The 27,872-nt window shown below is 36.6% G+C and overlaps 1 protein-coding gene across 2 annotated transcripts in view; it reads left to right on the top strand.

Moving 5' to 3' along the window:
- LAMA2 (laminin subunit alpha 2) overlaps positions 1–27,872 on the top strand; it is a gene marked incomplete at its 5' end in the record, with an annotated part of 635,124 nt that overhangs the window by 509,121 nt on the left and 98,131 nt on the right. For both annotated transcript variants that reach the window (XM_080805462.1, XM_080805461.1), the window contains 5 exons: positions 21–183; positions 1,697–1,907; positions 8,750–8,866; positions 9,573–9,736; positions 11,032–11,170. In XM_080805462.1, the coding sequence (XP_080661588.1) occupies positions 21–183; positions 1,697–1,907; positions 8,750–8,866; positions 9,573–9,736; positions 11,032–11,170 (794 nt within the window). The remainder of the gene's footprint in view (positions 1–20; positions 184–1,696; positions 1,908–8,749; positions 8,867–9,572; positions 9,737–11,031; positions 11,171–27,872) is intronic.

Genomic DNA, 27,872 nt, shown 5'->3' with positions numbered 1-27,872 from the left:
ATTTGTCTTACCCCCTGCAGCTGTAAATGAAAAAGCTGTAAGACTAAATGAAACTCTCGGAACTCAAGACAAGGCCTTTGAGAGAAATTTGCAAGCGCTTCAGAAAGAGATTGATCAGATGATGGCAGAACTGAGAAGGAAAAATCTAGACAAACAAAAGGAAGTTGCTGAAGATGAGTTAGTGTGAGTAGATGCTTTATTATTTTTTCATTTGATACAGTGAGCTTTCCAGATTGCTAACAGTTTTCTAAAATTTTCATCACACTTATGAGTAGAAGAGACTTCATTATTTTTCACTTAGTTATTATTTATCTTGCTCTAAAATGGATTAAAAGCATGTTTTCCTATATTTAAACAATTAAATAAATGTTCTTTTCTGGTGCTATCCCTTCCATAACTAGGACTTGCTTTATTAATTGCTTGCATTAGGGACTTCTAAACCATCAATAGTTTTTTGTTGTTGTTGTTTTAATGAAAATATCTCTGGATAAATAAAGTTGTGAATTTAGCAATCCATTTTGTGCATTTTGTCATTTTAGGAAATGCTGAATAGAAGAGTCATCAAATAATAAATGCCTACTACTTTGAATTTAGGATTGAACATTTGAGATTGGGAATAATAATTGCGATTTTACTAATGCAGATGAATTATGTGACCATACGTTCAATAAAAAAATAGCTGTTTACTTTTCTAGTCACCTAACTTCAAAGTGATGATATTAATACTTAAATATTATATTATATATATTATGAATAGTATCAGCAACACTTGAGAACTTGTTACACATATAAATTATTTTTATAAAGATTTTATTTCTTTGTTTGAGAGAGAGAGAGAGAGAGAGAATAGCAGGAGGAGCAGCAGGAAGAGGGAGGAGGAGAAGCAGCCTTTCCTGTGAGCAGGGAGCCAGATGTGGGGCTCGATCCCGGGGTGCTGGGATCATGACCCAGCCAAAGGCAGGCACTTGACTCACTGAACCATCCAGGTGCCCCTAGACATACAAGTTATTAAACTCCACCCCAGACCTACCGAATCCAGAGATTTGGGGATGGGGCCAAGCAATCTGTTTTGGCAAGTGTGTTGGGGATTGTGATGCCGGTTAGCTTGAGAAGTACTGTTATCCAAGTGTTTGGTCTTTTTTTAAAGGCTCAGAATATTATCACTTTAGGAAAACCATTAAGTTAAAATCAGGAAACTCCCAGATCACTCAGCTGAAAGAAAAAAGAAAAGTAGATCAACAACATGATATTGTATTAGCACGTCAAGAATGGTTCTGTTCACAATTTCTAAACAAATATATCAATGTTCATACCTTATATTCAAAGTAATGGAGAAAATGTATCACTGTGGTGACACTGGGGGCTTTTTTGGGCAGGGGTATGTGAAGTGGATCATAAAATTTACTTTATCAGTCAGATTATGAGAAAAACGTGACTCTTTCAAATTGAAAATGCTTTATTACTAATACATTTTAAATGTGTTTTTTTTTGTGCTTTAATATTAATTCTAAATGGTCTTACCACTTTTCAGGTATCCATTTTCATCTTGATTTAGTATAGTCAATCTACTTTAAATACTGTCTTATTTTTCTGTTCTTTGAATGCTAACATCTTTTTGTAACACAGTTTTAATACCAATAAACCGTGAGCCAGTGACAAGGGCTTATTGTCTGTTATTGGGCTGGGCTGCTTGCAGAGCTGCCGAAGGCCTTCTGAAGAAAGTGAAGAAGTTATTTGGAGAGTCCCGAGGGAAAAACGAGGAAATGGAGAAGGGTCTCCAGACGATATTGGCAGACTACAAAGACAAAGTTGATAATGCTTGGGACCTGTTGAGAGAAGCCATGGAGAAAATCAGAGAGGCTAATCGCTTATCTGCAGCCAACCAGAAAAACATGACTGCTTTGGAGGTGAGTCTTAGGGATTCTCACCTGAATCTGTAGGGATGGGGTAGAGGGTTGGGGGCTGAACATGGGTGATTAGTCAAGTTGATACACATTTACCCAAATCAAGAACACCTCTGAAAGGAGTCTTCTAAAGAGCAGAACAGGTAATGATCTTTTTTTCAAGAAAATTCAATGACCATTTCCATGGAATCAGATAAAATTTAGATAACAAAAGCTTAAAGATTCTGAGGACAGTGTGATACAATGGGACCTTGATCTTAATGACAACTTGTCACTTTCTAGAAATACATCTTGGGCAAGGCAACTGAAAAGCTTCAGTCTTCAAGCTACCCAAAGAGTGCATTATGCTAGAGCACACCCAAGGTGTCTCCAAGTACTGACCTCATATGATTTGGTAGCCCACACACCATTGTTTAAATATCTAGCTGCCATCGGTCACAAAAGTACCAAGTATTCCCTAATGGAATCTGAAACATTGAGAGTCCAGTGTTTGGGAAGATTTTGGTTCTCTTTTTCTTTGTAATGTGTTCTATGCAAATGAAATTTTAAAAGGGACTACCATGAACAGATCAAGTCTGAGTGATTTTTCCCTCTTTTTCCTCACAGACAAGAGGTAATTCTCTCTTCAAGAAATGATGGGCAACTTCTGCCTTTTTTTAGACAACTGATGAGGCTGGAACTAAAATAGATTCTTCCTTCTCTTCTTCCCTCCCTCCCTCCATCCCTTTCTTTATCTTCCTTTCTTCCTCTCTCCCTTCTTTCTGTCCTTAATACTTGAGCACTTTTCCCAAGAGTAAATTCAGCACATTTGATGGTAAAATCTGTATTTGATATTGAAACAACAGCAACAATTTCTCTCCCCGAACAAACCTACCTTGGCTGTTTTCAAAGTGTTTAACCCCAAAAGATCTGAAAACAGCAGCAGACTTCTATCTCTTTTAGTGTGTCATCTCACCCTCAACTATAAATGAACACTCTCTGGCATTTATTATGCTCAAAAATGTTATTGAATGGCAGTTGAATAGAACAAATCTGGATTTCTTTTCATCTCCTCATTTCTTTCCATTTTCCTTTAGATTAAAAAGTAAAAGATTAAAGATTTTATTTATTTATTTATTTGAGACACAGAGAGCAAGAGAGAGCAAGCATGAGCTGGGAGGAGGGTCAGAGGGAGAGGGAGAAGCAGGCTCCCTGATGAGCAAAGACCCGGATGTGGAACTCTATCCCAGTACCCTGAGATCATGACCTGAGCCAAAGGCAGATGCTCAACTGACTGAACCACCCAGGCACCCTGATGAGTTAATTTTTTTAAGTGTTTTTTCCTAGTCCCTCTTCTGGGATTTATCCTTGTCATTCTGATGGAAGATTGAGGAGGTTCACTTTTTTCTTAACTGAAGTATCTAATCTTAACCAGTGTGGAGTTGACTGACATGCTGGAAATATTAAAGAAAAAGTACCATCTTGTAAGGCAGGATGCTGGGCTACCGTCGTGTCCCCAGCACCGGCATGATTCATCCTGCTCGGTGACACACCAGTGGTGTAACTTACCCAGAGGTGCACCTCTCCATTTTATGGCAACAGTTTAAGAAATTAAAATTACCTGTGTGGAAAGCATAATAAGCATTTGGGAAATACTTCAAGAAGAGTTATAGTGGCTCAGTAAATGGTCCTTTCAGCTACTCCTTCCTTTTAGTGATGTTTAAAATCAGGAGCCATCATTCTTGGGCGCCCCTAGAGATGCCTGGAGCTTATGTAGTCAGTGTTGCAATGGATCCTAAGCAGTTCGTTCTGTATTTTCATTTTGTGTGTCATGCTTAACTAAAGGCTTGTTAAAAGCTTACTGGAGTAAATGGAAAAACTGACTAAATGACCATGAGTAGGACACAGCTTACTTAAGATTGCAAGGGTTGATTAGGTTGCTTACCAAGATTCCTGGTAGACCAGCTAGCTGAGAATCACCTGAAAAGTGTGTTCAAAGGCAGGTTCCCTGAGCTCCTACGGAATGTGTCTGTTGGTTAGTCTGGGCTGTAGTCCAGGGTTCATATCCTAAAACTCTCCATAGGTTAATCCGTTGTGCATATTGGTTTGAGAGTAAATGATACAGCTTATTATTCAGTCAAATGATGGTTACAGTGTATTTTGAATAGATAAGTGCCTTGTGCCTATATTCATAAAGAAGGTGCTATAGTTAAGGCCCAGCTCAAAAGTTATTCATTTTTTTATTTTAAGGAAATAAGCATTTTTTTAATTAAAAAGACTTATTAAGCCCCTACTAAGTTCAAGAAATGTGCCAAACACAAAAATTGATTATATCAAAGACTGGTCCTTATGGTGTGGTCCTTAGAACAGTAAGGTGAACATCAACTAGAAACTTGTTAAAAATGCAAATTCTCGAGTTCCATCCCAAACCTACCAACTCAGAAACTGGGAGTGGAGCCCAGCAACTTGTGTTTTAAAAATCCCTCCAGACATTCGGATGTAGCCTTAAGTTTGAGAGCCAGTGATATAAAGAATAAGACGCCATCTCTGATGGCTTCAGGTGATTTGTATTTAGTGAGAGGTCCACATAAGTAAGTCACTGTTTATGCGCTACAGTAATTATCATAGAGGTAAGCAAAGGAAGGGAACTTAAATCACCCATGGGTTAAGGAGAGCTTCACAGAGGATATGATAAATGTGCTGAGTCTTGAAGGAAAAGCACTACTTAAAGTAGAAAAAAGAAGAACATCCCCAAAATATGGAAAACCATTTGTAAAGACATGGCGGGGTAGGGAAAGAAAACATAAGACATTTGGGGGGAAATTCAGTGGATTGATAGGACTAGAACGAAGACTGCATGGGAACAAATCAGGGATAGAGAGCCAGAGAAGACAGACAAGGTCCAGAGCTTGAGTCGTGAAAGACCAAGTGCATTCTGAGATCAAGTTAAGGTATTTGGGTCTTATCCTGGAAACTATCATTAACAATTGAAATATTGGGGTCATGGATTAGTTACATTTTGGAAAATGTGTTAGTGCTTTATATAGACTGGAGAATTAGTTTTGTGTTAGGAAATAGTGTGGTATAAGGTTAGGAAAGTAGGCAGTAGTAATATTAAATATCTGTCATACCTATCACAGCAAGGTGCTGTTGGTAACCATGATGTTTGACATTGAGTAGGAATGATTCCTGGCCTCATATACCTTACAATTCAGGCAGTTGAACCTTTCACAGTACATAATACTGTGATTAATATGGGCTAGGAGCATCTGCAAAAGGGTCACAAAAATGATGGCATCATAGCAGTGACTAAGAGAAATGTTGGAGTCACATGAGCCTAAATGCAGAACTCTGGAAGCGCAAGGTGATCCTACAAAATGTCAAAGAGAGCCATAGATTTCATTGCCCAGCTCCGGAAGTGTGTACCAGAAGATAGCTCTGGAAATAGCATTTGGATTATAGAAGACTTTGAATGCAGCCTTCCAGAGGGGCACGGGCTTAGAGGGGAAATTCCAGAGATGCAGAGAGGGTAGAGGGGACTGTGCACCTGGTGGACCCTGAGATTATGAGCCATTCAGTTTTGTGAGGTAACATATGCTCAAGAGTCAGTCCCCAAATCGATCATCAGTAGGTTGCCAAAGAAAGGATTCAGAGAAAGTAGTTAGCTGCCAGACAGGCAGGGAAATAAACTTCTGTGTGTTCTTAATCCTTCTACCCCACCCAGAAAGGTTTTAGATTTAGAGAGCTCTGGAATGAATTAAGATCTGATTAGAAGTTAAAAGTAGAAATATAATCAACTTTGATCTTAAGTGGAAAATCTTAATAGTTATGCTTATAGCATACTTTGGGAGAAGAATTCCCTTTATCCATGGGCTCCCTTTTTGTTCCTTGAAGCTTCCTACCTTAGGTATTTCTTATCTTAAATCATTCTCTATCTATTCCCTCTCTTTATTTACTTTTGTGGCACTCAGAATTATTTTAAAAATATTATTATATTAATTTACTCATTCATTTACTCCCTCCTCCAGGCAAGCCATGAGGAACACTTCTTTCCTGCCCACTGTACCCTCAGGGCCAAGAATAGTGTCTGGCACAAAGACAGAACAGAATTTTTTTCCAGTGAATAAAGTGCCATAAAGAAAAACAAAAAGTTTCATGAATACTTTCATTAATATTTGGGAGCTCCAAGTAGTGCGGAGCTAGATTCCATTAGTGTCTAATTTGAAAATTAGCCTCCTCTGAAACCTCCCTAGTCTCTGGATTATCATTTCTGCTTTAGGATGATAAAGGACACATTTTTACCTTTGCATCACAGTTGGTTCCCTAAAGTGACTCAAATAGAGCTTTTAGGAAGATTCTCATTCACGACATAATTGAAATCAGAATGGGTATAGCTCTTCACCTAACATATGTGTGGAAATATTCTCGCCCTCCGATTGGTACAGCATTTTAAATTAGCTTGATTCATAATACAAACAAGTCAAGTTGAAAAGATTATCAAGTGTCAGAATATAGCATGACTTTAAATCAGTTCATATAAAAGCTAGGGGCTAAAATTGATAGTTAGGGAAAAGAATTTTAGACCCCTGGAAGATAAGATACGACTTGTAAACAGCAACACCAGGAGTACCTCCACCTGTGTTGTCCATGAGTAAGAACGGCATAGTGAGACTTGCTCTGAATTAGCCAGGGATGGGACTAGCTGAATGATTCAAGTGTCACCAGTGCAAGTAAGTCCCAGGAATGGACTCTAATTTCATTTATTCATTCAAAAATGTTTATGGAGGAAACTTTTCTAGTTCCTGAAGGTACAGTGATACATATAGACTGTCTTTATGGCATTTATATTATAGTGAGGGAGAGAGTCACTGGACCAATAAGTATATAATATGGACATAAAGTCTGGAGCATGGATTACTATACATACTAAGTGATATGTTCAGTGATATAGCATGGTGTATTCAGTATGTTATGCTTCTTCGGTTATGTACAGTTCAACAGGCTGTGCATTTCCACTGGTCCCTATCTTGTACATGCATCTTAGGATGAATTGGTGTCCCTGATTTCATCAAGTAACAGTGCTTTCAGCAACTCCCAGAAGAAGCAATCAAGATGGTTCAATCCACAGAAAAAATAAAATAACGTTATCTATGTTTCTATAGTTTGTGGCCACCCTGTAGAATAGAATTCAGATAAATGAGTGCTAAGACAAAGAACAAAATAAAGTAATTATAAATTAGCAATTGTGTTGTGCTTACTGTGTGCTAGGCAGTGTTCTAAGTCTGTTCTTAGATTTTGCTGTGATCACCTAGAGTTCTTGTTAAAATGTAGATTCTGAGTTGGTAGTTCTTGAAAAGACAGATCGTGTATTTCTAATACCCTTCTAGGTGTTGCTGCTCCTGCTAGTCAATGGGCCACATTGGAGAAAGGAGAGACTAAGCGTTTTACATCAAGCTAAATAACTCGCCCCAGTTTTGCATAGCTTGTGGATGGGCAGAGCTGGGATGCGGTCTCAGGCAGGCTAGTGCAGGCATCTAGTTTGTAATCACTGTGCTGCAGCATGTAGAAAATAATTGGGATGAGGATGACTACTATTTTAGAGAGGTGGTCAGAGAAGTGACCAGGCACAGAGTGTGGAAGAAGAAACAAGACAAAGGACTGGGGGAGAGCTCATGGGGGAGGGAACTGCCACCATGAGGGTCACAGGTCAGACCCAGATGTGTGTGCTCATAGCGCATTGAGGTGGTTGGTGAAGAGACAGGAAAAGAAGGTATGAAATCAGTGCTGTCCCAGCGCAAATAAGACAAGTGATTTTCATAATAGGAGAGACCGTGCTTTGATACACCAAGACCCAGGCTTTATCATTAGCTAGACCAGGGACCAAACCTCTACTGCATAGTTAGTGTGACCTTGAGCAAATCATTTGTTCAGTTTCCTGTTATTTGAAAAGGTGGTAAACACAGGACCTGATGAGTTATTTTAGAATTTAATGAGAAAACCTGATAAATGACCTGGCACATCTTGAGATATAAATGAATATAAAACTAACATTATTATCTATATAAAAACATAAAATGACAGTGGTTTAAAATGGATGCTGTTAAATGCACAAGTGATTGAGAGAATGAGTGAAATGTACCAAGGGAAAAAAAAAAACAAGAGAAGAGGCAAAGGTATGCTCCAAAAGAAAAATAACAATATTTCTCTCTTGTTGATTTTACCCTTCTAGGCTAGGAATGAGTTCCATGTAGTTTAGAGATAAGCTCTCAGCATCAAGGAAAAATCAGAGCTTGCTCTCTTTTTATGGAACAGTCCATTAAATTTATTCTTCCATGTGTTCGTTTCTCTTTTTTTGAAAAGCACTTCCCTTAAGTTCCCTTAAAAGTCTCACTTCTTCCAATTTTTACAGAACTCCCCTAGACTAAATCTGCTTATGTTTATGCTCACAAAGTACTCATTTGGACCTTGATTCTGGAATGTAATGTCTAGTTCCAGTGTAATTCAGGGTGCTACCACATGCTCAGGAATTTATATTTGGCACTTACACTTGAGTTTAAAATGGGTGTCCATCTTGCTTCAGAAATAGTTCTTCATTCCTCAACTAACATCACATAACTTTTCTTCTCTTGGGTGACTTTTTCACACTGGGAGGAAGAAAGTATCTAGATAGGCCTATAAATAAAATAATTCTTGAAGGACCGGCCAGGTAGTTGATATCATTCTCATCCAGCCTCATCGTCAACCCAACATGCCTTGTTTGCAAATCCTGTATTCAGTCCCCTCAAGGAAGTCGGAGGAAGGAATACCGGGTGGGATGGGGTTTCATCCAAAGGGCATTTTGATGTTTTGTTCATACTGTACTACAGAAAAAGAAGGAGGCTATTGAACGTGGCAAACAACAAACTGAGAACACTTTAAAAGAAGGCAATGACATACTTGATGAAGCCAACCGTCTTGCAGGTGAAATCAACTCAGTCATAGATGTGAGTATTTCATAAAAGCCAAAGTTAAAAGAAAATAATAATGACATAAGCTTTCATAAGTGGGAAGCAGTGATAAATCTCAGCAACATAACCAAATACTATTTTTTTTTCTTGTGGGTGTCAGATCGTTTCTGCTTGATAGCATTGTGACCGTGTGAGCTCTTGGCAACAGTTAAAACTCCACATTGTTCTCCCAACAGACATGAGTGCCTGTGTGAGAGTACTCACAACACTCCTAGAAACCTTTATTTTTTCTCCACAGTGATGAAGGGCATTTCTTGTTCCCAGGATAGCTCTTAAAATCTGCTTCAATATTTATATAACATTGGTTAAAAGAGAAATGTAAACCTGTAAGCAGACTTTCAGTACAGTGCGTAATGCAGTAGACACTGTACTATATGGCAATAGAAACACATATGGTCTAAAAAATTCTAATGACTATCATTTATGCATTTATACCTACAAAGAAGAATTTTCTTAGAAGAAGATAGTTAGGTTCTTCTTGGTGTAAATTGGCTCCATGTATTTCCTAATCTCTCTGATTAAATAACAGCTTTTATTCTGTATTCTCTTTTTGCTATATTAGTAAAATTGAAGTTTCATAAAAAAAAAAAAAGTGTGTGTAATTATATCTCCTAGAGAAATTAGTAACGGAGAGGAAGCTTGGATTCACTTACTTAAAATGCCCTCTCTTCTTATATATCAGTATGTTGAAGACATTCAAACTAAATTGCCACCCATGTCTGAAGAGCTTAAAGATAAAATTGATGACCTTGCCCAGGAAATAAAGGACAGGAACCTGGCTGAGAAGGTGTCCCGGGCTGAGAGCCATGCGGCTCAGTTGAATGACTCATCTGCTGTCCTTGATGGGTATGTCATTTGTTGTTGGAAATGTCTGTGTATCTTGACACTTGTCCAAAAGTTGTGATTAGCAGAAATGGTAGAGCATTTCTTTCAAATCTTGATTTCTCTAATTAGGAACATACGAGCTACATGGCCTTTCTGTGGGAGAGCCTAATTAGGAGGGTCTGGGCAAAGCGCCACTGAAGGCAGCATCAAAAATCTGAGTTAAAAGTGGATTCAAATAAGGCTGGGTAGGGAGGGAACATAGCCCTGGGCTATACTAAGAAAAAATATTTTCTGTTCTTTATTAAAGAGAGCACAACGGTTGCTTTATTAGCGCTTTAAATAATAATGTATAAACACCCATTCTGCTTCAAATCCTAGTTTTATATTTTTAATGAAATCAAAACTATCGCTAAAAGAGTGGCTTTTGACAATGTGGTCCCATAAATAGCGTTTAAGTCTTTTTTTTTCTCTTTCAAATTCCAGGGAAACACTACATATTCCCCTGTGAAGTAACAGCTCACTATAGCTGGGACTCTTAATGGGTCAGAGGAGGGAGGGTCAAGGGGCAAAGTGTGTTTGACCTATAAATCACCTTCTAGGTATAAGTGGTATGCTTCCGCTGCAATTTTGGGATTGTCATAATAAATATCAGTCCTATAAACCCCAAGAATGATTGCCTCAGATCTGTTATTTAATATATAACATGTATAAAGGTTCTATTCCAGGACTCGATATCATTGATACAAAGGAGAATATTGATGTTTGAAGACCCTGGCCACAATTTAGGCACAATTCATTTTATAGTAAACTTTTGCCAATTGAGCATGTACGCTAAAAGTCCACAGATGCAGGCTCCAGGTCCTTAGTCAAGGATGTGTTGGCCATGTACTCTGAGACAAGCTATTTAACTTTCTGAGATTCATTTGTCTTCATCTGGGCAGTACACCTCCCCTAAAGAGATTGTGTGAAGTTCATTCCAGTACTACGGTATAGGTGCTCTCAAACATACAGCGTGCTTTACAGATGACCTAAAGGCTCATCTCCCTGCTCACAGTTGCCTTGCACATGTGGTTGCAGAAATTTTTGAAGGACACTATGGGTGTTTAAAAATATGTTGGTAGTATTTCATAGCTGAATTATTTAGGAATATGAGTTTAAACTGAAAACTATAATACAATAGTTAGCTGCCTCATTATGACTTGGAATCATAGTGATCTTGGCTGTGATCATTTGGAAGCCATATTGGTTATAAGTGGAATGTTCTTCATTTGAGTACCAACTGCTCTGATGTTCTTTTTTGGGGGTAATCCCAACAGAATCCTTGATGAGGCTAAAAACATCTCCTTCAATGCCACTGCAGCCTTCAATGCCTACAGCCATATTAAGGACTCTATTGATGAAGCTGAGAAAATTGCCCAAGAAGCTAAAGGTCTTGCACATGAAGCTACAAAACTGGTAAGAACTGAATAGTGTTATGTACTAAGAATGCAGGTCAATTCTTTTGAAATAAGGGTCTGAAAAAAATTGCTCAAATTCAAATGAGCTCAGGAAAAATCCCAGCAAATTAGAATATTTACTTTGAATTCTTTTCAGCGGCTCCTTTAAAATCGTATCCAAAATAACTTTCGGTGTACTATGATGCTAGAACTCTTTTCTCAGTCTCTCGCTGCTTCCCACTACTCATGAGGGTCTTGAAATTATTGCAGCTGCCCCAGCAGTTTTTTGCCACCAACTCACAGAAGAAAAACAGTCCAACATAAGACTCTGGACAGGGACATTTATTGCTATTGTTCCAAACATCATCAAAAAGAAAATACCCTGAAAATTAACACGACTGCTTATACTCACCCACAAATTGGTTACATGTGAAGCTCGACTAGGAAGCATACATTTTACAAAACACATGAGATCCTATGCTTCTGAACTATTTATACCATTTGTGTCAATTGGAACCGGGTACCTTCAAAGGAACATTTAGCTGCTGTCATTCTTCAAAATACATACGGAAATAATATTTCAGAATTCGGGGGCTCTGAGTATAGCACCTTATCTGAGTATCTTTAGTACTGAAAAATCTTCATTCTTTCCATGTAGAGCAACATTTTGTAAATAAGTTATGTGATACACCCTCATAATACTATTTGAGGCTAAAAAAATATTTCATGGGAAGCACATGCTGAGTTAAAATATTCTGAACTAAATGTTCTGAACTCCTTTGGTCTTCACATCAGAATTTCAGGGAAAAAAAAACTAGGTTGGGCCTTTGTGAATGACGTATACATAAATAATTAGTGTTAAAGAAACAGATCAATGTTTTATCTGCTTTGGTATTGGACACAAAGGTTTTTTTTTTTGTTTTTGTTTTTGTTTTTTTTTGATCTCAGGGATAATAAAGATATTTACCACACTCTTAAAAAGTTTATAGTGTGGTCATAGTGAAAAGGTCATATTCCATAAGCAGTTACTACTGTTTTGGTTCCTCTGGAATAAGTGATAATACCATATGTTGGGTTTATTTCTTATTCAAAAGTGTGATACGGTTATTGCAGAAACTTCCTTATGCCTGGTTATCTTTTCAAAATGAACTTATTTTTCAAATCTAAATTCTTTATTTTCTCATATTCTATTTTAAAGACTGAGATCTCCAAGTTCATCATTTTAATCTGACCTCTGCTTTATTCTAGGACCATTTTTAGCATCTAGCACTGTGCCTGGCAGATAGGAGGCACTCATGAAGGAATGAAGGAATGAATGTTACTCTAAGTAATATCTTTCAAGTCTGTCTATAATCATTTGTACCGGTCAAAACCTCACTATTGTTACTGCTCCATCTTCATAAGCTTCTAACATTTTTTGTTATAGAGCTGTTTAATTTCACCCAAATATAATACTATCACTTTATATGTAGAATGCTGTCATTTTTATACAGGCAGAAAATGTTCTCTTTCCTTAACACTGATGCTTATACATGACAATCTAGTCAGCCTCAAGCATAGAGCTGGGATGAACTGTAATACATTGCCATATGTCCTCTTGTTATCATCATTCCTTCTCTTTTTTCCATATCCCACCAAAAAAAAAAATTAAATATCTGAAAAAGTACAAACTAAATCCTAAAGAGAGTCATTTATTGATTAAATGGCTATCTGCAAACTCAAAGACTGATTTGTCCCAGAAAGTTTATTGGACTGAACAGAAAGTTTGTTGAAACTTTCTGAACAGAATAAATAAAGTTTTAATTTTAATGTCATGATAATATAGTTCTGTTTTATTAGAAAATAAATCTATTTGCCAGTCATTAAGTTGAGCAATTACATAGCTAGGACTAGCATTCTGTATATGTAATATCTGGTATTACTGCCGGATAAACGCAGAACAATGAGACTAAGTTCATTATTTATGTATGAAAGAATTCAAGGATAAAAATGCAGAAGAGTCCTTTACTGATTTGAGTCTCTCCCTAAAAAGAAGGAAAAATGTTTTCAGTGAATCAGAAAGAAACCACAAAGAAACAAAGCAGGAATTTACATGAGGAGAGATAAGACCTGTTAGACAAACAATAAAACAGCCAATTACTATTGTGAAGAAAATGTACGTGAAATAATGTGAGAAGAAAAAAAAAGTATTGAGAATAACCTAAAGACAAAAACAAATGAATGATAGAAATAACCTCAAAGTATAATTGACAGCATTCTTAAAGCAACTTCCATTTAAAAAAAATCTGCTTAAGTCTACCTATTTATAAACACACACACAAAATCAAGAAGGTCTTTGAAAGGAAAATATGAGTGAGAGAAAGTCGGTCATTTACCTAAATAATAAGCAAGTGGAGGTTTTATACAATTAAAGACTGTTGTAGAGCATTCCTATATAAAGAGTAACAGCTACGTGTCTTGCATACATCATTTGTTTAAATATCGAAATAAAGTATTTTGGAAATGTAGACATTATGAAGAAACAAATAACTATTTTTCTGTTAGTGTCAGGTGGAATAAATACTATAAAGCATCTGTTTTCCGACACACAATCTCCAAGATAACATCTCATTTTGTACATCTCATTGGTGGGTTCAAGGAAAGGAGAAGGGAAATGTGTCACTTTAGAAAAGAGAATATGAAGATTATTTTTTTCTAATCTTAATTGCTTTGGGGCTATAAAGAGTCCTCTGATGCTAAAACAACAGAAAATTAAAACTTTGTAAAAAAAAAAATTTCTAGATAGGTGAACTTAAAACCTATCTTATCAGCCAGATCAGGTTTTAGAAGTAGGCAGACAAATAGATTTCATATGCTATTGGATGCTTGGAATCACCAGCAGAGGCAACAGGCTTCAGTGGCTCTGGCACATGAGGTCCTTTGCATTTTCCACCGGAAAGGTCTTAGGTACTGTGCACTTGAATCTGGTGCCTTCCAATAACAAACAGCAACAACACTGAAAAGAAGGGTTACATAGATTGAATTCCATAGTTCTGGTTCTCTAAGATCTCTCACTCTTTCTCTCGCGCGCACGCTTATCTCTCTCTCTCTCTCTCTTTCTCTCTCTCTCTCTCTCTCACACACACACACCCACACTCACCAGCAATATTCACTAATACCCGCTAGCCCAGGTTCCCCCTTCTCAATTAGTGTCAGTGTTCAGTCTGATTTTCACCAGAATGGGCATTAGAAATAGAAGAATTTATACTAGGTTTCAACTCCAGTACACTGTGTTCTTTCTTTTTAGTCTCCAAATTCAAGTTCTGCTACTTGCTACAATCACTCATCATTTGAGGGAGCCATAATTCTAAACATCTTTGGTGTGGTATTTTCCAGATATTTCTAAGAAAATAATATAAAATACAGAAGAAAATGAAAGCAGTTTATAAGTGACTTTTTTTTTTCATAGACACAAGAAGATTGAGGTAGTAAAGAACAGTGCTGTATAAGCAAGACGTAGGCTTTAGGTAAACTACAGAGATGAGGGAGAGGTCTAAAAATATATATATTTTATAGAAGGAAGTATACCTAGGAATTAAGTAAGTTTAAAGCCTCGATTCTAATAAATACAGGAACTGCTGTTGTAAGTGATTTTTTAGTGTTTATTCCTTTAACATGAAGAGAGTAGAAATCCATAGAAACCTCAAAAGAAGTTTTTTAGTGCTCTTAGAGTCAAGAGTCTAAGGAATGAACTAGATTTTTGTAAATTTACTCTTATGTGGCAGATCAGTGGGGAGAAAAACCCTGATAGGAAGCAAGGACACTAGATAGGAAAGCCAGAGATTTCTGACAACATGCAGCCTGAGTTAATTCAGGTCCATCCTGATGTTAGAAATTCATAGAAATGCTAAATAAATTATAACTCCCCAAATTTAATGCATACTTCATATAAGAAAGAAGAAACAAAAGAAAATCTAAAAGTACAGAGGGAGGTTAAAATAAAGTGGCACAGTCTAAAGCTGCCACTTTAGTGGCTCAATGAATTTGGAACATAAATATGCATCATAGTATCTAGGGGCTGGGATTTTAAAGACCAGGCAGGGAGAGAAGATATCACAGACATCACCTTGAACCTCTAAGAGAAGTCTCTAATTGAAGTATACAAAAGCATGAGACTCTAGAACGATTATCTTCATTACTGAGCATTCATACCTTGCAGCCCAGGAACATTCCTGGAAGTCTTGTTTCTTTTCATGCTTCCAGTTGTGAAAAAATGTCTCGTAAGATGCTAAAGTCACAAGCCTATGGATTGAAGTCCAAACTTATACCATCCATATGGTACAAGACTTTACAAGCTGAGAAATTAATGGCAGGGGTTCTAGTCTTGGCTCTTGAAACCTCTAGGGCATCTAAGAAGATACAGAAAACTACTCTGTTCTGATACACTATAAATAATCAAGTAGAAGTGAGGGTAGGCAGGCAAAGTACTTAACATGATCCTGAGATTACTGAAAAATCTGAAAGAGAATTTAAAATTATTTAAATTATTAAAATGTTAATGAATAGAAAAGAGGGATGGAAGAGGGACTAAATACTATGGAAATTTGTAAAAGAAGCAAATACAATTTCTAAAAATGAAAAATATAGGAATTAAAATTAAAAATTGAAGGGGAGGGCTGAACAGCACATTAGTAACAGATGAAAAGAGAATAAGTTAGAGTTGACTTGTCCAGAATGTAACAAACATGGTAAAATATAAAAGGAGTTTAGGAGGCAAGGAATGCAGATTGTAAAAATGTAAGTGAGTTCCAGAAATGTAAAAATGTGAGGAGTTCCAGAAATTGAAAGAGTGAAAATAGGGAGTAGTAATGGTCAAAGAGATACTGAATATTTTCAAATATTGGTGAAAAACATGATTCCCCAAAGTAAGGAAAATCATCACGCTAAATAAAAATAAGTCTGCACATGAAAAGATAACTGTTAAACTTATAGGAACCAAAAAGAAAAAGGAAACAAAATCTTAAAATAATCTAGAGAGAAAATGCAGATTATCTACAAAGGAATAAGATTTTACAGTTAGCATACTTCCCATTGCAGTCATAATGGAAGTCAGACAATGCACTAATATGCTCATGGTATATTATATAATTATATGATATGATATGTCACTCAGCTCAGAATTCTGAGGACAAAATAATGGCATCTTCAGAGAAAAACTGAGGGTTTACCAACTATAGACTCCCATTGAGCTACTATAAAATATACTTCAAAAGGAATGTCAACAAAATCAAGGAAATTGGAGATTAAAGAGACAAAGTGAACAGAGAAATAGTAAATGTGTACAACTTAAGCATAGTGAAAATTATAATGAAGATAATTGCTAAATATATGTAATTGTTTTAAATATTTGAGCCAAAAGAACAAGAGAGAAACAACAGGAAAATGGACAGATGGTCAGAGTTAGAAGGTTTTAAACTCTGAAATTTTAGGAGGAGAGTTAAAAAAAAAAAAAAACTGGCTAGATTTAAACTTTGTTAAGTATATGTATTAAACATTGAGGATAATCATAGAGGAGTAAAAATAACAATGTTAATCAGAGTTTTCCAGAGAAACAACCAATAGGGTATATATATTTATGTATGTAGAGAGTTTTTGAAATTTGTTTTAAGGAACTGACTCACACCACTGTGGGGACTGTCAAGTCTGAGTTCTGCAGGACAAGCCAGCAGGATGGAGAACCAAGGAAGTATTGATGTATCAAGTTCAGAGGCAGTCTGGAAGCACAATTCTTTCTTTTGGGGAGGATTTCAGTCTTTTCTCCTAAGGCCATCTACTGATAAGAGGAGGTCCACCTACATTATAGAAAGTACTCTGCTTTACTCAAAGTCTACTGATTTAAATGGTAATTACATCTAAGTGATACTTGCTTGACCAAAACCTGTAGCCATAGCCTAGCCAAACTGACACATAAATTTAACCATAACAAACAGCTATACTTTCCAAATAAGCGAAGAGAAAAAAATGTGGAGAGTGGAATTTTCTATCAATTCTATAAAAGGCCAAAAAAATAGAAAAACAGAAACCAAAAAAAAAAGGTAAATATAAAACATGAAATAGAAAATTTAATCAAAATACAGCAGACAGAGTAATTATGACTAGCTGCCTCAAGAAATAAGCCCTGAAAAATCAGTTGCTTACCACAATCCAAATTTCTGTCTCATATCCTACCCAGTGTGTCAGAAAACCCTTCTCCATCTCATAGCTACACCACACCGTGGAGCCTCTGAGGCAGGGAAAGAGAACGACAAAAGAGATATGCCTGCTCTTCCCTGCCTTGGCCTGGAACGTGTCTGGTCTGTTGATCAAGAATAGTCACACACCTCGATCTAACTGTAAGAGAGACTGGGAAAAATGGGCATATAGAATTTTTGATGAGCATTAACTGTCTCCGTTTCAAGTTGCCTTCATAATAAATGCAAACATTAAAATTACTAGTTAGATGACGATAATATTTATATCGGTTTAAAAATGTTGAACAAATTCAGCCATCAGTATATGGTGTATACAAAATATACCACTAACTCTAAGGGTACAGAGGACTGAAAAAGAAGGGAGGCAAAGAGATAAACCAGGCTAACCCTAATCAGAAGAAAGCTGGTGTACTAATATTAAATAATCAAAATAGGCTTTATATATTTTTTAAAAGAATTATGAGAGATAAAATCATCACAATTTAATAAAAGGATCAAGTTAGCAGGAAGATTTAAAAAAAATTGAACCCACAGAGTTTTAACTACAAAGACTAAGAATGAATAAAGGCAAATGTCAGAATGAGGAAATCAACATATCTATAATAATAAAGGAAGATTTTGTCATTTCTCTCTTAAAAATTGATAGGTCAAGTGAAGAGATATAAGGGTGTAGATATGGAAAGTACACTACACAAGTTTGCGTTATGGTCTTAAAGAACTCTGTATCGAATAGATAATTCTATATGCCCCATTAGATAAAGGACTCATGAAACTTAAAAAAAAAAGAGAGAGAGAACCATGAACTAGACCACAAAGCAAGTATAGGTAAATCCCAACACTCCAATAGCACCTAGATTGTATTCTCTGATTGCAATGCAATAAAATTTAAAAAAATTATGCTTATTGCTCCCCAAAAGTGTTCTATTTATTTTTTTAAAAATATTTTATTTATTTATTTGACAGACAGAGATCACAAGTAGTCAGAGAAGCAGCAGAGAGAGAGAGAGAGGAAGGGAAGCAGGCTCCCTGCTGAGCAGAGAGCCCAATGCGGGACTCAATCCCAGGACCCTGGGATCATGACCTGAGCCGAAGGCAGAGGCCTTAACCCAATGAGCCACCCAGGCGCCCCCCCAAAGTGTTTTAAATAAAAATCACCCTTTAAAAGTGATTCATGGGTCAAAGAAAAATACAGCTTGAAATTACAAGTACAAGATATGTTGTAACAAAATGGAAATAAAACTACGCATCACATCCAGTGGCACTAAAAAGGCAAGTGGAAGTTTGAAATGCAGTTATTAGGAAAGGGTGAGAACTGAACCCAATTATCTAAAGTTTCTGCTCAAGAAGTTCAAAATAATATATAAAGAAAGGAATAAAAATAAAAGCAGAAATTAACAGCCTAAGGAAAATATTATTAGGAAGCTGATTCTTAGAGTAAGAAGGAAGAACAGGACTAAGTAAGCAGAGTTCACACATTACTTACACATATGGACAGGATTAGGAATGAAGAGTGGGACATAACAAGAGAGATAATATAGATTTAATATGGGTAGACTTGAATACATGAGCAACTGTTTAAAAATAAATTTGAGTGCTTGATGAAGTGGAAAATAAATTTAAATGTACTCAGAAAGAGTAAACCTGAGTAGAAGTCTAGTCATTCAATGAGTTGAGTCAGTTGTTAATCTACCCATAACAAAATAATAATGTCTACCAAAATTTTAAGAATTCAATATCCAAAACATTCTAGAGAACAGAAAAACAAATATTCCCTGGCTTATTTTATGAATCTGATATAATCTGGATGGCAGAAAGCTGTATGAGACAGGATCAAAAAGCAAAACTGTAAGTCAATCAAAAATTGAGATGTGAAACTTTAAATAAAATATTATCAAACCAAGTCCACGTCTGTATTTTTAAAGATCTTGACAAATACAGTAAAAAAGTTAATATTAGTCAAATATGGACGATGGGGATACGGGTATCTATATTAATTTCTGTTCCTATCAGTATAATTAAATAATTTCCTAGTTAAGTGTCTTAACTAAAATGAAAGAGGAAATTGAACATCAGTTCTGCAGGAAGAGCTGCCCTGAAAAATATAAAGAAAGTGATTCTTAAAGGTTCCTGGAAATGAAAGGAGCAACCCTCATCCTTCACACCAATAAGAGGTCCTACATTTCTCCCTTTCTTTTAAAATTCATGACGCATGCATATTTTATTTCCCTTTAAATTGAAAAGAGAAGCAGGAAATTTCAAGCAACAATCAATCCCCTGACCTAACTTTGCTCACCTCTAAACTCACACCCCCAGGGACAATCATTGCTAAACCTTCCAATGATCTCTTCACCTCTGTCTCTCTTGGTATTATCATTGTCATGCTATCATGTGATTTATTACTTTAGGGCATTATCTGTTTTCATTCTCATGACTGACTTTCATCCTCTGCCTAACCTGTGGTTTTTGAGCTGGGCTGCCTTCAGGTTCGATGTGCCTCCTTCCTGGCTTCTCTCCTGAGTCAGGTGAGGGCCCAGTGACTGCAGTGGGGAGGGAGTAAGTGTCTAATGACCCATGTTGATGTCGTGAGGGAGGCGTGTCTATCCTGCTAAAGTGAAGATTCCTCTGCTGAAGTCACACACTTTCTCTTACCTCCTTTTCTTTACATCATATTTTGAATTCCCACCATCTCCCCTGCACAGTTATTCCATTTTATCTAGTCTCTTGGGACTGTTTTCTGAAAGCAGTGTCCTTTGCTCAAAATTCAGATGTTAATTTTTTTTTTCTTTTTCAAAATTTTATTTAAATTCAAGGTTGTTCACCTATGGTGTAATTTTCATCTCAGAGGTAGAATTGAGTGAAAGTTCAGATTTTAAACGAAGTAATTCATATGTCTGACGAGTCTTTTGCTCACTTCCTCTATTTTACTTCCTCGTGGGAGGGGTATGATTGAGGGTCTCCCTTCACCCATGCAGCAGTTGGAAGAGTCAGAAGAAGTCATCCCCAATGGGTGAGATACACCAGGCCACACAGGGTGGCGAGCAGTAAGCAGGCCAGTTCCCATGCCCCGCTGTGCAAACCTTTGGGTCAGACGCAGTCCTCACAGCCCCAAGATCCCTGGGCTTTGGAAGCTGCCTAGTTTCTCTGATTGCCCTCTGCTGTGCACGGTGAACTCCCACGCTATTTCACTGTGATGTTTTGTTTTTTTCCTACTTGCTTTTTCCAGAAAACAATGTTCCCGGAATTAAAATGTAAGCTGATAGTAGACCCCCTAGTGGACAGAAAGGTGTAGCACCACAGCTGGCCCCCTGAGTATTTTGCTCTTCACTATTTCTCACCCAGGATCCCGTGATTTTCATACAGGTAACCCCCGATACACAGGAGCTGCTCACTAAATGCAGATTGTCAACCCTCCCATCTCCAAACACTAATGTCAGAAATCTAGAATGGACAGGGTGCGTCGGAGTTTCAGAATTCACAAGATATTTGTATGGTCACGAGATGTAAGGAAGTTGAAGAGAGGAGACTATTTCAAAGGAAAAATAAAATTACTTTCTTTCCCTATTTAGTTTGAGGTAATGTCTGAATATCTGTTTGAATGTACATGTCATGTGGGATTTTTTTTAATGGGTTGGAATTAGGTTCTACTGGTGTGCTAGAATTTCTCAATCAGGCTGGGGAAAAAGATAGCAGGATAGAATTTGGGAATTAGAAGATCTGCCTTCAAATCGAGTGCATTGTAGGGTCTGTTCTGACCCCTCCCCTGACTTGATTCTTATGGTAAATACAGTCCATAGAGCCCAAATCCTTTCATCTGATTTAATATTTAATCTCCAAATATGTAAGATCATTGCTTACTCCTCATTGACCTACTTATGGTCCTTGTAAGAGGTATTCATGAGCTACTTATCCACATTTTACATTTTCTCTTTAAATTTTTAAAAATTGTGACCGTATATTTAATGTACTTAATGTGTAAATAGCATTACAAAACACAACACACAGCGTAACCAGAGATAATTAGAATTCTTACCTGTCCACAAACTAGCAATAATCATTACATGTTTTCATTTGTCATGCTAGTAAAAATAATGCATTCTGACTTTTACCTAGATAATTTATTTCCCTTTATTAAAAGTTTTCCTTTCTTTCCTACTATTATTCTGCCCTTTAATATTATTAATATTATTCCTAATAATTTCTTCTTATTTATTAGTTTTTGAGTCCTTATAGTAGCAAGATTCCTTGATATCATTGCTATTGGTGTATAAATCATAAGGGTAAACACTATGAATCTTGCAATAGTATGATTAAACATTAAGGCATTTCTAATGAGTGTTTGTTTAGAAATGTGGTCATATCTTCTCTTCCGTCTGTCTTATTTAGTATTTGCTTTATATAATTGGATGAACCAAAATACATAAAGAATACTTGCCAGGTCATTTTTGAGTTTTTATTTCCTCCATAAAGGACTGTGCAAATATTAGATGAGTACATATTGCATTCAAAAGGCTCAATAAAATGTGGTGTTAGTTAAGTCGTACACTTTAAATCACATTTTTTTGTGATTTTGTATTTTATTGTGTCAGCCACTGTTTAAAAGTCATTCACATAGTCATTTTGACTTCTTATTAATACCTACAATCATTGGGGGTGCCTGGGTGGCTCAGTCGGTTAAGTGTCTTCCTTTGGCTCTGGTCATGATCCCAGGGTTCTGGGATAGAGCCTCATGTCAGGTTCCCCACTCAGCGGGGAGCCTGCTTCTCCCTCTGCCTCTGCCATTCCCCCTACTCATGCTCTCTGGTCCTATCTCTCTGTCAAATAAATAAATAAAAGCTTTTAAAATTCCTACAATAATTGGAATTTAAATTTTATATCCATGTAGTATTAATGGGAAAATAACATAAGCCCGTAATTGATATGACAATTAAATCTGCCAATAAGATTGGTGAACATTTTTTCTCCATCAGCAGTTCAGCAACTTATCTAACAACTGAGTGATTCACACAATAGCAAATATGAAAAAGTCAGTGAGAATCAAAGTCACCTAGAAAAATATTGAATCAGTATGTAAAATTAGTGTTCATTAAGCCACCCTGATTTTAGTGATTCTCTCTGTATATGATCTGCTCATTGGAGTCGATAATTTAAAAAAAAAAAAAAGATTAGAAACAAAAAAACAAACTTCTGTTTTATGACCCAGCTTTAGACATGTTAAAAATTCAGGGCATAAAATGTTAAAAATCAAAGGGTTTTTATCATCAGTCCAAAACATGGCAACGCCTTGGGGTGATGCTATAAGGCAACGTATGTGAGAATTATTTTCATTCAAGACAGTTGTGCTCTCAGACTCACCTTTTAGGATTTCCACCTATAAGTGCAGTTATCAAGAGGTAAAATGGCCATGCTGGATTGGACTTTGGACATTAACTGGAAAAAAAAATTAGGTCCTCTGAGAATGTTCTCCAACTCCATCGATGCTTCTCTATTGCCTTGACTCCCAATCAAGATTTCTTCTACTTTCTGCTCATTCTGCCCCCATCAGCTTGTTCACTTCCTGCCTCATTGCAGTAGGCTAGTGATACCCACAGGTGCTGGGGCAGTGACTGTCAGGCTGTAACTGGTGAAAATCTATTCTCACTTAGTCATATATTTTTAAATTCTCTCTTGATTGTCCTACTCAGTGTTCTCATCAAGCTGAAAGTTCCTAATCACAAATTCTAAACTTGCAATTTTGAGGATTCCTATTTCATCCAAGTCTCCTCTGTATGCTCACTGGCTGTCAGACTTCTGCAGAGATTCATCTAATCTCTCTCCCATCTTAGGGCATAGTGTGTGAACTACAGAGTGTGTCAGGATCTACGGCCTTTCCACAGATTTCTGACCAAGGCCATCTCCCTGGGTTGTTTGTTCCTTTTTATTTACTATTTAATTTTAATATCCTGTAGTATTTTAAAAATATAGGTCCTATTAAAATAGCTTTAAAATCAATGAATAGTGATTTCCTTATTTTAAAATAATGATTTTTAAATTGTCACAAAAGCAGTTCTTATCTGTTATAGAAAAGTGGAAAATACAAGCAAAAGGAGAAAATATAAAATGTGCATAAGCCCACCAAACACAAATTTTCACTTTTATAATGTTGTTTATCTGCACGAATTTTTCCTATGCAAACAGCTTTTTTGCAAATGGATAATTTTTACATAACTGTTTTGTAGCTTAATATATAATTGTATCTAATTATTATCACATGTACATTTTTTCAGTATTCTCAAAAATTACATCTTTTACAATGTATATAGGATTAGATTCCACCATTTCTTCTGAGAATTTGTTTTATGAGAGTGAGAAATTTCTCCCTGATTTTTAACAACAGTCTAACATACCTGAATATAAATTTCTTCTGATAAACACCTCATACAAACACATTACATCTTTTCACCAGCCCCTATATGTGTCCCTGCACATTCTGAACCATTTTCTTTATTAAAAAATTTTTAAACTTAAAATCATTTAGGTTATGTAATATCTTTGCACAGTATCTCCTTTAGAGATATGCAGGACTTATCTTCTAAAATAAATTATTTCACAGAGAGGGAACAATTGAATAAGTCATAAACCATGCTGATGAATTTTCAATTACTTCTCTAACAAATAAAAACAAAAGCAAAAAGAAATATTCTACATCTGTCCTTAGAGACCAATCTTTCAAATGAATTCAGAAATTCTGTCTCTGATAAACTAGTTATTTGAGGACCATTTAGAATAGTAATAAAAGTATAATATAGAAGGTAATATAAACAATAAGTTCTGTAATTCTTTTTTTTTTTTTTAAGATTTTATTTATTTATTTGACAGAGCACACAAGCAGGGGGAGCAGCAGACAGAGGGAGAGGGAGAGAAGAGGTAGGCTCCCCACAGAGCAGGAAGTCCTGATGCAGGGCTTGATCCCAGGATACTGGGATCAAGACCTGAGCCAAAGGCAGACATTTGACCAACTGAGCCACCTGGTTGCCCCTAAACAATAGCTCTTAAATTTGCTTCTTTATATAATAAATCACTGGGAGACAGGTAGACCGTCCTGATAAGCTTAACTTCAGGTCTCATATTCACATCTTCTTCTCCTAATAGATCTTCCTCTGACAACAAAACACTGCCGTATTTCCACGCTCCATTATGGTAGTAACCAATTTCTTTCTTTTTTATTTAATTTTACTTTTTAAGTGTTCCAAGATTCATTGTTTATGCAGCACACCCAGTGCTCCATGCAATACATGCCCTTCTTAATACCCACCACTGGACTCACCCATTTCCCCCACCTCCTTCCCCTCTAAAACTCTCAGTTTGTTTCTCAGAGTCCACAGGCTCTCACGGTTCATCTCCCCTCTGATCTCCCCCACTTCACTTTTCCTTTCCTTCTCCTAATGTCCTCCATGTTATTCCTTATGTTCCACAAGTGAAACTGTATGATAATTGACTCTCTCTCTGCTTGACTTATTTCACTTAACATAATCTCTTCCAGTCCCGTCCATGTTGAGACAAAAGTTGGGTATTCATCCTTTCTGATGGCTGAGTAATATTCCATTGTATATATGGACCACATCTTCTTTATCCATTCGTCTGTTGAAGGGCATCTTGGCTCTTCCCACAGTTTGGTGATTGTGGACATTGCTGCTATGAACATTGGAGTGCATGTGCCCCTTCTTTTCACTACATCTGTGTCTTTGGGGTAAATTCCCAGTAGTGCTGTTGCAGGGTCATAGGGGAGCCCTATTTTTTATTTTCTGAGGAATCTCCACACTGTTTTCCAAAATGGCTGCACCAACTTGCATTCCCACCAACAGTGTAAGAGGGTTCCCCTTTCTCCACATCCTCTCTAACATTTGTTGTTTCCTGACTTGTTAATCTTTGCCATTCTAACCAGTGTAAGGTGATATCTCAATGTAGTTTTGATTTTAATTTCCCTGATGGCTAATGATGATGAACATTTTTTCATGTGTGTGCTATGTCTTTATATGTATGTCTTCATTGGAGAAGTGTCTGTTCATGTCTTCTGCCCATTTTTTGACATGATTATCTGTTTTGGGGGTGTTGAGTTTGAGGAGTTCTTTATAAGGGATTGTTTTGTTTGTTCTTCACTACAGTGCAGTGGGGAAGGCAGACTATCTCCATCTTTGGATAATCAGAGCTTACTTTGGTCTTGAGACAGCTAAAAACTTTTGTTGGCTAAATCAATCAATTCCTTCATCTATTAATCAATGACATGATACTTTAACAAGAGTTACTATGAATATATAGCAAATAGTAGGAAGGTGAATCTAGCATGTATTAAAAGCTAATTAAATGCCAAACCCTCTGTAAAATCTTTGTAGACTATCATATCATTTTTTTCTGTATCTTTCCTTCTCTGAAAATATCTTAAATTATCTCATATTTTCTATAAATAATTAAGTAATAAAAACGTACAGCAGCCTATGTATAATATTTTATTGGGTATGATATATTTTCATAAACATTTTTATATAATTTATATAGACACATATATACATGGAAAGAACTTATTATTTATAAAAATACAGTTTCTGAAAAGCAAGAAACAACATATCTTGCAACTCTAAGAACCTCATTTATATTTCACATATGCCATAGACACAGCTCAGAAACTCAGATGCAATGCTTATGAATATGTATGAAGTATAATTAGCTTGGAAAGTGCTGCTTCATCACCTGTCCTGATATTGTTGATGTGCTTCGGTGACTTACTAAGCAAAGCTGGAAAAGGAACTCTGCAAATTCCAATGAGTTGAAACAATTCCATTCATCCATAACGTGTTAGTAGTTTTCATTCTGTTATCATATGAAAGGCTGGTCTTTTAAACCTGGGTTGTGGATATACTGTTTATGACTGACAGTTATATGTCATCAGCCCTATACTTCAATATTTTGGATGCCTCTTGGAACACTGAAAACCTGTCTATTCCTCCACATCCCTTGAACGCAAACCTCTCATTTCCACTGCCCTCGCCTGAAATGACAACTCTCTTTTTTTCTAGCTTATACTATTATAATAGTATAATTAGTGTCTCCTTTTTCTCCCACACACCTGCCCATTCATCTTCCTGGACTAAAGTGCTGTCCATACAGTCTTACTCAGAAGCTTTCAATGGTTCCATATTTTATATTGCCCAGTGTTTTTAGCCTGACATTCAAGTTTTCCAGAAATTGACTCTAACCTACGTAATAGCCTTAGTTCTTCATACTGCCCTTCATAAACTGTGCAGTCCTTTACAACTGAAATGCTTGTTCTGTTCTCCACGCATCAAAATTTCCTGCCTCCTTGGGGCACTGTGTGGCTCAGTCTGTTGAGCATCCGACTCTTGATTTCAACTTGGGGCATGATTTCAGGGTCCTGGGATCAAGTCCCATGTCAGACTCTATGCTTGGTGGGGAGTCTGCTAGAGGAATCTCTCCCTCTCCCTTTGCCCCTCCCACAACTTGTGCTCTCTGGCTTTCTCTCTCTCAAATAAATAATAAATAAATCTTTAAAAAAATTTTCCTGCATCCTTGCCTTGCCTTTCCTTACCCGAGCAAGGAATGGTTGACCAAAAATCCAGGAAGAGGGGCACCTGGGCGGCTCAGTGGGTTGGGGCCTCTGCCTTCAGCTCAGATCACGATCCCAGGGTCCTGGGATCAAGCCCCACATCAGGCTCTCTGCTCTGCGGGGAGCCTGCTTCCAACTCTTTCTCTCTGCCTGCCTCTCCACCTGCTTGAGATCTCTGCCTGTCGTATAATAAATAAAATCTTTAAAAAAAAATCCAAGAAGAAATCACTGGCTTCCTGAAAAGTAGGAAAGACAAGATGCTTGGGAGCAAAAGAGAGGACATTCATAAATGCAAAAAGATGGGAAATTAGAAGCAGGAAGTCTGTGAGGAGATGGACTTCAGTTAGGGGTCATTCATGTTGTAGGATAAAGGTGCCAAGGTCCAATAGAAGATCAATAAGTTGGTAATCAGACTAAACAGAAAAAAGTCAATATCCAGTATCCAATATCAAGAATAAAAGAGGTAAAAATCAGTACAATTTCTGTAGACAATAAAGAATTTAAAAAGGTAGAAAATTATTAATGACTTTATGCCAGAAATTCAACAATTTGAATGAAATGGACAGCCTTTGAAAATTTCCAAATACCAAAACTCACAAAAAAATAACTTGAATGCCCATTAAAGAATTGAATTTGTGCTTAAAAACCTTTGTACACACACACACACACACACACACAAATTCAGCCCCAGTTGATTTCACTGGTGAATTCCATGAAATATTTAAGAAAGAAGTAATAAATTCTTCAGAGAATTGAAGAGAAGAAAATATGTCCCATCTCACTCTATCATTCTATGAGGCCAGTATCACTCTAATACAAACCGAAGACATTATGAAAGAAAATTATAGATCAATATCCCTCATAGATGTGAAAATTCTTGACAAAATCATTAC

This window comes from Martes martes (genome assembly GCF_963455335.1).
Source record: "Martes martes genome assembly, chromosome: 6".
In the NCBI taxonomy this organism is placed as follows: Eukaryota; Metazoa; Chordata; class Mammalia; order Carnivora; family Mustelidae; genus Martes; species Martes martes.
The sequence above is the reverse complement of the archived record's forward strand: the minus strand, read 5'-3'. Positions and strand labels throughout refer to the sequence as shown.